The 11,995-nt window shown below is 43.5% G+C and overlaps 1 protein-coding gene across 1 annotated transcript; it reads left to right on the top strand.

Moving 5' to 3' along the window:
* Positions 1-664: 664 nt before the first annotated feature.
* On the top strand, positions 665-11,279 carry LOC311290413 (extracellular calcium-sensing receptor-like; the record flags this gene model as incomplete). Its single annotated transcript, XM_084408868.1, has 6 exons — positions 665-891; positions 1,004-1,301; positions 1,567-2,400; positions 2,549-2,770; positions 10,168-10,291; positions 10,387-11,279. 6 exons carry the CDS (start codon positions 665-667, stop codon positions 11,277-11,279), a joined length of 2,598 nt encoding a protein of 865 aa, XP_084264994.1.
* Positions 11,280-11,995: the final 716 nt, after the last annotated feature.

Here is an 11,995-nt window from a genome sequence, read left to right as displayed (position 1 = left end):
CATGGTGAAAGCCTTTCTTCACCCTAGACCGGGTTATGTGCCTAAGGTCCCCACTAATATTTCAGGGCCTATTATGTTGCAGGCCTTTTGTCCTCCTCCCTTTCATTCTTCAGATCAGGAGAAATTTAATCTGCTGTGCCCAGTAAGGGCTTTAGATGCATATGTCCAGAGGCATTCCCTCAGCGTCTCGTTCCCTCTTCAGGGAACCAGGGCTACTGTTGTAACCTGAGACATTTTTGTTTAGTCAAGTTAAAGTTGACTAAACATCTAGGCGGTTTAGTCTAGTTTTAGTAAATGAAAATGTAGTCACATTTTCATCGTGCTGCATAATGGTTAAATTGATCACAATTATTTTGCTCAAAATTGTAATTGCAACAGCCATTGTTCTCACATTTCATCAGAATTATTGCACTTTCACCTAAGTACAAATTAAGATAATGTCAACTCGTACGCACGCACGCATGCTAACAACAAACAGTTTTACTCATTCTACACTAAAATAATAATAATCATAAAATATTCATCATAGCTCAGACAAAATCATTGGCTCTGGTCTGGGCTCCCCCCACCCCTCCCCCAAACTCCGCCTGTGAGGCCATCCCTTGATTGCAGATTGTATAAATGTAGATGTAAAACCCACCAGGTCCATTTGTCTATGTCAGTTATGGCACGACTGTATGCAACTCTTCTGACATTTTGGCCTCTGCTGTGTGTTAGTGTGCAGAGTCAGTCTAATGGTAAAGATAAGTGCATCTATCAAGGAGATGAGGATACTTACAGCTTTTACCAGGGAGGAGATGTGGTTCTGGGAGGGATTTTTCCTTTGCATTCCAGCACAATACCATTGGTTTCAACTTTCACAACCAAACCTAAGCTAATTAAATATAAATTGTGCGATATGGTTTTATCTTCTGGAAGATAAGAAAAATATAACTCAAATTTAAATCATATTGACTGATCTATTTGACCTAATTTTAAATAAGTTTACTTTGTTTTATTGCAGCTTTACCCCTCGAGCACTGAGGTGGATGCAGACGATGATCTTTGCTGTGAGAGAAATAAACCAGCGGCAAGATCTTTTGCAAAACCTATCTCTGGGCTACCACATCAGGGACAGCGGTGATGACATACCTGTATCTGTCAAGAGGTCTCTTCTCCTTGTCAATGGACAGCCAGAGAGGGACAGTGGACAAAGCTGTGAAGACACACAAAAGCAGCCAAGCCCTGTAATTGTGGGAGAGGCATCATCAGGAGTCTCCATGGCTGTTCTGAGAACTCTAGACTCATTCAAAATACCCTTAGTAAAATAAAATCATTTAACATTATATTATGTTTTATCACTTTGTCTTGGTAATACATATTGTGACCTTGATGTATGTTTTCTGATTATTCAGATTCCCTTATGGTGTGTGTGTGTGTGCATATTTGCATTTGGTTTTCAGAATGTATTAAATAAAGTACATAGATTTGTTCCAATGACAGTTTTATTAGAGTGATATATGTTTGTTGTCTTGTATTTATAGTGCATTGCTAATCTTACTAAAATGTTGTGTTTTTATATTTTAGGTAAGCTACTTTGCATCCTGTTCCTGTCTCAGTAACAAGAGAGAGTTTTCAGCATTCATGCGGACAATGCCAAGTGATCTATTTCAGATTAAAGCTTTGGTAAAACTTGTATATTATTTTCAATGGACATGGGTTGGGGTGATCGGTGTGGATACAGACTATGCTCGGTTTGCCATCCAGCTCTTCCTGAAAGAGTCAGAAATATTTAATATTTGTCCTGCTTATGTTCGCATTTATCCTGTTGCACTGACGCAAGATGCAGCAGAGGAACTTGTGAACATTTTGAAATCTTCTTCTGCCACAGTCATAATTAACTTCTCTGTGGACTCATATCTGCATGGTATCCTGAAAGAGTGCAGACGACAAAATCTCACACATCTTCAGTGGATTGCCAGTGAGGCCTGGGCCACATCAAAAGTCCTCTGGGAGGATTTTGATGATCTGTTAAAGGGAACATTGGGTTTTGCCATACGGAAAGCTGATATCCCATATCTTGGAAGTTTCCTCAGAAGAGTAAATGTTTCTGTTGTGCAGTTGTCCAATTTTCTCTCTGAGTTTTGGGAAGAGACTTTTCATTGTCGGCTGAATGAGTCCTTAAACACCCATGTACATGGAGAAGCAGCACAGAACTGGCCACCTTGCAATGGGAGTGAGAGTTTGGATGATGTGTACACTCTTTATTCTGATGTGTCACAACTCAGAGTGTCCTACAACGTTTATAAGGCTGTGTATCTAATTGCACATGCACTACACGACATGAGCACATGCGTGCCAGGAAAGGGCCCCTTTCAAAATGGGACATGTGGTAGTCTATATCAAATTCTGCCATGGCAGGTTTGTCTGCTTTACATTGTCAGCCCATACATTCCAATATATGTGTGTGTGTGTGTGTGTGTGTGTGTGTGTGTGTGTGTGTGTGTGTGTGTGTATTTAATGTGTGTGCTTTACTTGGCATTATCCTTTCTCCCAACCTTCATCGAAGCTCCTTCACTACATGAAACAAACTCATTTCACAACATTAGGAGAAGAGGTCAGATTTGATGACAACGGTGATCCTATTGCATCCTACGATCTGATGAACTGGCAAAGAGGGTCTGATGGCTCCCTTCAGCTAGTGAGGGTGGGATTCTATGATGCCTCCCTTGAAGAAGACAAGGACCTAATAATAGATGAGCCAGTAATTATGTGGCACAGAGGAGAGAAGGTGTGTGCCATCCCACTCATCACCAGATACTGTTTACTATGTTTGCTTTTCATTCAACTCTACTTAATGTTTATGGCTGAACTAAGAAGAATCCAGTTTCATAATTTAAAATGGAAATGCACTGTTGATTTTATTTTGTAGTAAATGTATACACATTTGAATTTATATTACATATGCAATTTTTCATTGTTTTATATAGATGTTCCAGCAACATTTTAGGTTTTTACATTGGTCAGTTAATTAGATGAGTGATTATCTGTCTGATATTTCTCTTTTGCAAGGAAAGTACTTAATGATATACAGTCTAACAGAGTAGTGTTGGGCGATATGCTCCATTTTCATATTGTCCTATCGTCAGCCTGTGAAATTGGCGATAGCCTACATGATATTATCGTGAGGGGGGTGGGGCTGTAGAAACGTTGTTGCACGACATTCAGCAACTGAGCGACAATGTTCTGACAATTAAAAATATATATATATTATTATTATTTTTTATGCTAGATGTGCCCCATTTAGCATGTTATGTTTTGAGGTTAATTTTTAATTAGTCAAATGTTAGATAATTACATACTTTTTAAATATTGTTTATCCTTATTATTATTTAATGGACCTATCAGTAAATTAGCCTAATCATAATCAACACCTGCAAGTGTACACTTTGAAGAGAAAAAAATACAGAAGGTTACATTCATTCAACTTTATTTAAACTGCATATGGCAATCAAATTGCACTTCCAAAAGTCATACAATTGTGAAAAAAGTAAAAAAAAACGAATATACAAATTTATAAAACATAAAAAGCAAAGATCAGAACATTTAATTAAAGTTCGATAACCGTAATCAGTCCAGGAAACATCCACAAAATTATGTTTTATTAACAAGTTTCGGGAGGAACACGTTCTAATGATCAAACAATCAAGTCATTCCAACCAGCTGTCAGCAATCAGTAATCAACAGGTCCACAACAGGTCTCAGCATGATTAAAGGCCTATAAATACACACAGTCGACTCACCCATATTCCTTGACAGTTTTCAGCATTTGGTTTTCCATACTGCTACGATGTCCCAAGTCCAACTATCTCCGTCCGACGACGAGTTCGACTGTACTCCGGTTCCTCTATCGCCATCAGCCGGCCCCAGGACCACTCCTTCTCTGCCTGATATCGCCACTGAGCCCCAGGCTTCATCTCGCGGACGCCGATCCGCCCAAGCAACTCACTGCACGCCAAGATGCCGAGGCCTACCCTCACCTCCACCGGCGAGGACTCCAGCTTCCTCCCCGGCATCCTCCTATCATTCAGCCGTGCCTACGATTCCGCCTATTGGAAAGTGGACAGTTTTAAGTTTGAGGCAAGCGCTGATAAATTCTGATGTTCAGCCCTCACGCAGGATGAACAAGGCACAACTATACAAACTGTATGTTACCTTGCAATCAGCAAACCTCTCTCCTAAGTCCACCCCAGCTTCCAAGGCGGCAAGCAGGCAAGGCAAAACTCGGGAGGCCCCGGATTCGCCTCGCCCGACACCGCCACCTTCCTCTCGTACAAGATCCGGTTTTCGGCGTGCAGCGGGCCACAGCACCAGGCCTTCAGCGAGCCTAGGCCGCGCCCCGGATTCCACAGCTGCGAGACTTCATTCGCCTTCAGTTTCAGCTCAGCATGTCAGCGCGGGTCGTCCTGCCGTAGCGCCATACACAGATGGGCCCTCCGGCCCCCGCTTAACCTCCCAGCACCTTCTTCCCGAAGTTTCTAACCTCTTTCCTTTGCAGTGGCCTCCAGCTCCCGTAGCAGACGCTAGCGTGAGGCTGCCTCCGCTAGCGGCGCAGGCCCATACATTACATCATCTTCCTGCGACTACCGCTAACCCCTCCCCTTTTCAGTGGCCTGCAGCACAAGCAAGCGCAAGTCTGCCTCCGTTTGCAACACAGGCTCACGCTTCTCATTTCTACCCTTCTCTTCCCCCTGCTTCTCTCAATTTCCCTCCTCAAGCCCCACAGGCAGACTTAAGCGTGAGGCTGCCTCCGCCAATAGTCACAGCCCCGGCTTCTCTCCCCTACAGCTCTCTCTTAAATATAAAATCACATTATTCTCTTTTTACAGCTACACCATTGCCCGTCCCATCAAATGCCGTCGCCTTGGAACCGCCCCCTATGGCTCACAACATCCGAGCACAGATCCTGGCAGGTGCAGACATAGACCTTTCACTTTTACTTTCTCTGCTTCCCGCTTCTGATTCTCACCGCCAGTTAGACCGCGGGGATTTTTCAGTCACGTTAAAAAACCAAAACACACATTCGTCACGTTTACTTTCTTTTTCCGAATTTTCTATCGCCTTCAGCCGCCTCACAGAAGTCATTTGTTCAGCCTTCCCTCATAGGTGGCGCAAACTGAACGACTATCTAGCCCTCATAGCCGAGCTCGCGTTGTCCTACGGGGGAGGGCACTTTTACACTTACCACAAACTCTTCTCAGCAAAGTGCGCTGTTAGGGTTTCCCAGTGGAACCAGTGCCCTTACTGGGGAGCACTCGACACCGACCTACACAGCAGAGTATTCCTTGGCTGCAGGAACATTTCTTGCGCAGTCTGCAGGTCAGTGGCACATTCTACTACATCGTGCCCACAAGTTAACCCCTCCATTCCCCCCTGCCCGGACACAGCACCAGTTAATTCCACCAGCTACGTGCCAAGACCGGCATCTATCAATCCCCACGATGCTAATTTCAGCTCCAGAGCATCTACTGACAACAAACAGCCTTGCAACAACTTTAACATCGGCAAGTGCACCAGGCAGCGTTGTCGGTACTTGCACATATGCAGCTTCTGCGGCGGTGCTCATGCCCGTCCTGTATGCCCCGTGTTTAAAGATGTCAATAAAAAATAAAAAATAAATGTATCGACTCCAACACGGTTTTAAACCTGGAGTGGAATGCCCGCTCTCACAAAATATCATCTGCAATAATCTCCAATCGGCTCCAATCGGCCGAGCCCGATGTAGTAGACATTACAGGCTTTATGATTGGCCCTTTTGAAGATCCTCCATTCAAAGTTTTTCGCATTAGCCCCATCGAAGTGGCTACGAGAAAGTTTTCAGGTAAGAAATGCCTCATAATCTGTCAGCTCCACATAATTCCCTGTTCCCAAGCATTAAGTCCTACTTGACGAATTCTCTCTCAAATACCACGACGTAGATCAGGCAGTCGACCTGATAAAAATCGAGGGTCGGGGCGCTTGACTCGCAAAAGTTGACATCACTTCGGCTTTCAAAGTGATGCCCATCCACCCGGATTCTTGGCACTTATTCGGAGTGCGCTGGCATGGGAAATTCTGTTTTGCCGTACGCTTAACTTTTGGATGCAAAAGCAGCCCCAAAATGTTTTACATTGCTATCTGAAGCCGTTTGCTGGATTTCGTCAAACAATTATGCAATTCCTCACCTCATTCACCTGCTGGACGATTTTCTGATAATTTCGCCACCTGACGCCATTCCAGCAGCTCAGATCCTCACAGTTCAAAACGTTTTTTCCGAGCTCGGAATCCCCATCGCCCAAGAGAAAACCATGGGTCCCGCCACATCGATCGAGTTCCTTAGCATTAACTTAGATTCGGTTAAATACCAGGCCTCCCTGCCCAAGGAAAAAATCTCATCTTATCTACCCTCATAGACAGTTCAAAGTGTTCCAAACGCGAACTCCTATCCCTGCTCGGCCACTTAAACTTCGCCATGAGCATCATCCCACAAGGCCGCCCTTTCATTTCTCATCTCCTCTCTCTCGCGTCTTCGGTTCACGCACTAGAGGATCTTATTTCCCTAACTCCAGCGTGCCGCGACAAACTCAAGCTATGGATAACATTCCTTAAACAATGAAACGGTCTATCTTTTTTTTTATAAGAACCAAATTTCCTCCCCCATCGACATCCAGATATTCACAGATAAAGCCCCCTCAGTCGGTTTAGTTTTTTTTTTGCCAAGGACGCTGGTTCGCATGGCCCCCCCAAATCCAGGACACACTACAGTCCTCAGCATTATTCGAGCTTTACCCTCTCGTGGTAGCAGCCTTCCTGTGGGGGAAAGAATGGACTGCTAGCAGTATCTTAGTGCATTGTGACAATGAAGCTACAGTCCAGTGCATTAATAAAGGCCGTTCCCATTCACCCGCGCTGATGCCACTTTTAAGACGTCTAATCTGGATTTCAGCGTGTGATCAATTTATCTTAATTGCCAAATATATCCCCGGATCAAAAAAACAAATTGCTGACTCTCTGTCTCGCTTTATGTTTCAGAAATTCAGGACGCTGGCTCCAGAGGCGGACAAATTCCAAACTCCAGTACCTCATTATTCGGAATTAATATTTCCATAACCCACCCATTAAACCCCCTCCTCGACACATCGCTCGACACCATTTTTCAAGCAATTTCTCCCAGAACTCTCCAATTCTATGTGACCGCATGGAGATGTTTTAAAGCCTTCCACTTTACCTATAACACGCCATTCCCTGATTTTTCTCTCCTTTCGATAACCTCCTTCATCTCTTACCTTAACAGCGTTAAGGGCCTCCAAGTCGGGTCCATCAAAGGCTACCTGAGCGGTATCCAATTTTTTCACAAATTGTGTCACAAACCCCCTCCCCAGAGATAAATAATTCACAAACCTCCCTCCTAATTAAAGGCATCCAACGATCCCAGCCCACCCGTTCTGACTCCAGACAACCCATAACGTTAGATATTCTTACTAAATGTATTCATACCCTCCGCACAGGATACCAATCCCCTAATGCATCTCGCACTCTCGACGCCATGTTTATTCTAGCTTTTTTCGGTTTTCTCAGATGCTCGGAACTGGCTATCACTTCCAGATTTTACCCAAAAGTCCACCCAAGCATCTCAGACCTATCAGTACTTAACAGTGAAACAATCTCTTTTCTGATTAAACAGAGCAAAACAGACCAAACCAAAAAAGGCCACCTCATATACATTTTCAACCTCTCGTCACCAATTCAACCATACCAAACTATACTGGCATACCTTCAACTGAGAAACTCTCATGCTAAATCCCCTCTCGAACCCCTATTTGTAGATGACTCCAACAAACCCGCAACACGCTTTTGGTTCCAAAAGCACCTATAATCCGTTCTCCAGAAATCAGGCATCCCAGCCAAAAATTTCTCCAGCCATTCATTCCGCATTGGGGCAGCAACCTCAGCAGCCCAAAAGGGCCTCTCCCAGCAGCAGATCCAAGCTCTCGGAAGATGGTCCTCAGATGCTTACCAAAGCTACATCAGGACCAACCGATTCCATATCAAAAAAGCCTACCTAACCCTTGTCAGGTAAAAAAAATATATATATAAAAAAATCTATGTCTTCTCTTTCCCCCGTCCAGCGAGTATTGATCTCCCAGCGGACGCAGCGAGAGCCTTCTCGGTCGAGCATCTATGTCTTCTTTTTCTCCGTCCAGCGAGTATTGATCTCCCAGCGGACACAACAAGAGTTTCCAGGCCAAGCATCTTCGTCTCCTCCTTCTCTGTCCAGCGAGTATTGATCTCCCAGCGGATACACCGAGAGTTCCCCAGGTCAAGCATCTTCGTCTCCTTCTCCGTCCAGCGAGTATTGAGCTCCCAGCAGACACAACGAGAGGTTTCCCGGTCGAGCATCCATGTCTTCTCTTTATCCGTCCAGCGAGTATTGATCTCCCAGCGGACGTAGCAAAACCCTTCCGGTCAAGCATTTACGTTTTTTCTCTTTTCCTGACTGGCAAGGTTTACCCGTTCCGATGCCGTGACTATTGTCGCAAAAACCCTCCTGTTCGAACATCCATACTTTACCTTCCAGGATGCCAGCAGGACTTACCCGTCCGACACTATAAGTATTGAACTCCCGCCGGATGCTGCGAGAGCTCTCCCAGCCAAACATCCAGGCTTCTCCTTGAAATGCCAGCCCGCCAATCTCTGCGCTCTTTTCGGGGGGTCTTTAAGCTGGCGGCTGTCCTTTGCTCACTTAGCTTTTTGGGGGAGTACTCTGGGTTCGGGCCCAATTTCCGAGCTCGGAGCCCTCCTCCCGGGCAGCATGCCAAATACGCATAACTATTTATTCTCTGATCATTTGTAAGTGTGAACTCATGAAATGATGTTTTATTAACAAGTCATTCCAACCAGCTGTCAGCAATCAGCAATCAGTAATCAACAGGTCCACTCAATCAGCATGACTAAAGGCCTATAAATACACACAGTCGACTCACCCATATTCCTCGACAGTTTTCAGCATCCCTCCACCACCCCATCTCCTCACACTTGCCTGGTTATCTTCCTAACCAAGATATACGGGGGGAGTACTCTGGGTTCGGGCCCAATTTCCAAGCTCGGAGCCCTCCCCCCGGACAGCACGCCAAATACGCATAACTATTTATTCTCTGATAATTTGTAAGTGTGAACTCGTGAATCCAGAGGAGCAAAGAATGAGACTAAATAGCAGACAAATCAAATGAAAAACTAAACAGTGCGAGCGAGGCTACATTAGTCACATTAGAAAATGAAGTTGTAGGTTGTGTTTGAATAATTATGTATCTTATTTAGCTGAGGTAAATTAAACGCAATACTCACGTATCCTCGCTCGATGAAGAATGAGACAACACAATGAGCGGAGCCCAACGGGCGGTTGAAATTTAAAAGGCTGATTTTCACGCTTCAGGGTAGTGACGAGTACATATGTAATCCAGTGGTTGTCAAGACACCATAGGCACAACCTTAAGCAATGGCCCTGAACGGTGGTTTAATGTCAACATTGTGACAACGCTGTAACAACCTTCACCACTCAACGTAGTAGGCCATGTTGTTAAAACATTGTTAGAAGCTTGGTTACGTTGTGCCAACGTTCTGTGTTACAGTACTACGTACTAAGTTGTTTTGTTAATGTGCTGTGGAAACAAAAAACTGACGAACAACGATGCCGTTTTCATCTTAGATCTGTATAAGAATGATGCGTCTGTTAAAACAAGCACTCTTGACAATTTGTGAATGGATCACCTTGCAATTCAATTTTGATGTGGGATGTTGTTCTTTAGTCTGTTATAAAAACATTTTCTTAGAGGAATACGTATGTAGTATGAGTACAAATGCGCCTGTCGGTGATGTCGTTATGAATTTAGGCAAGGCAAATTAATTGTAGTTCTTAATATTGATTTAATAACAATACTAGCTTTATAATAATAATAATAATAATAATAATAATAATTTAATACATTAATGGGGAAACGAACCAATGATCGCATTGATAGCGTCAAAGGCATCTGCCATCAGCGATATCTCTGGCTATCGTCGATACACGATACTATCGTCTAACGGCACAACCCTATAACAGAGTTCAGACTAGTGTTTGTCTACTGCTTGTTCTGTTGTGGTCATTAGGCTCCAGAATCATTGTGCAGTCTAAGCTGTCTGCCAGGCTCCAGGAAGGCCAGGCAAAAAGGAAAGCCAGTTTGCTGCTTTGACTGCATACCGTGTGCTGAAGGAGAGATCAGTAATGAAACAGGTGTGAAGTTCTTCACAGTTCCTCACTTAATGGTTTTCTGAGAAGAAGGGAAAATTTGTGTTTTATGCTTCCCCTTCCCTCCAATGTTTCCACAGACTCAAATGATTGCCTGACATGTTCAAAGGAAACATGGCCGAACCAAGCCCAAGACCAATGCATTCCCAAAACATTAGAGTTTTTGTCTTTTCAGGAGCCCTTGGGAATAATCCTGTGGGCATTTTCAGCATTCGGGGCCTGTGCAGCATTATCAGTGCTTGGTGTGTTTATAATGTACAGGAAAACACCAGTCATACGAGGAAACAATATGGAGTTAAGTTTCCTTCTCCTCCTGTTCCTCTGTGCATGCTTTCTGATTGGCCTGACATTTATAGGGAAGCCCACTGACTGGTTATGCCGGATTCGCTATCCAGCCTTTGGAATCAGCTTTTCTCTCTGTATTTCATGCATCTTGGCAAAAACTGTAGTAGTTTTAATGGCATTCAGGGCCACCCTCCCTGGTAGTAATGTCATGAAGTGGTTTGGCCCTGCTAAACAAAGATCAAGTGTAATCGTGGGCACTTTTGTGCAAGCACTTATTTGCATCGTATGGTTAACAACTAAGCCTCCTGTTGCTGCATATAACACCAAGTTCATGAGTGCAACAATAATTGTTGAATGTGCTGTAGGATCTGAAATTGGTTTTTGGTGTGTGTTAGGATATATCGGTTTCCTATCTTCTTTGTGTTTCTTATTGGCATTTTTGGCCAGGAAACTACCAGATAACTTTAATGAGGCTAAATTCATCACATTTAGCATGCTTATATTTTTTGCTGTGTGGATAACATTCATTCCAGTTTATGTGAGCTCTCGTGGAAAGTATATGGTTGCTGTCCATGTCTTTGCTATTCTAGCTTCTGCCTTTGGTCTCTTGCTGTGTATATTTGCTCCTAAGTGTTATATTGTACTTTTAAAACCAGAGAGAAATGACAAAAAGCAAATGATGAAATAATACTGAAATTAATTCAGTTATGAAGCCAACAGATCACAAATATAGATATAATAAAAGGATTTCACGACTTAGATAAATTGCCTGGTTATTAAACATTATTAAATGCATTTTGTTGATGCTATTGTTATTATTATTATTACAAACCACAAATTTCACATTTCATTTTACTATTCAACAAAAACTCAAATAATGGACATTTCCACAATTTGTTAAAAAAGTCACTCAATATTAGTGGTAAAATAAAATAAAATGTCACAGTTCACCTAAATGTGTACTTAAAAACATTGCATTTAGGATGAAGGGAGAAAGAATTTTAAAGGGGTCATGAACTGGATTATTTTATAATGTTCCCTTTCGTGGTCACTACAAGTTACGTCATGACGACGGATGGGGTTTCGCTTAGAAAGCCTCTCATCTTCGAGAAATAAAACGAGCCAATAGCAAAGAAATGCCATGGGGCTGCGGAATTTGCATTGCGTAACTCCGCCTTACCTCGTGGGTATATAAGGAAGTACGTTGGCAACATGCAGATATGTTTTTGCTCCGGAGCCAAGAGTTCTCTTCACTCCCACAAGCCATTCTGAATCATCTTCGCTCTACGAGACGAGCGGCTCTTCAGCGTGTTGGTGTGACGGCGCGTTCCAGTGAGATTGCATTGCCTGCTGCTGATCTGTGCAGTGATGTTTATAGATCGAGACTCAATGATCTCCGTGTGG

Source organism: Rutilus rutilus, assembly GCF_951802725.1.
Source record: "Rutilus rutilus genome assembly, chromosome: 5".
Taxonomy (NCBI): domain Eukaryota; kingdom Metazoa; phylum Chordata; class Actinopteri; order Cypriniformes; family Leuciscidae; genus Rutilus; species Rutilus rutilus.
Note: the sequence above shows the minus strand (reverse complement) of the source record. Positions and strands in the feature narration are given on the sequence as shown.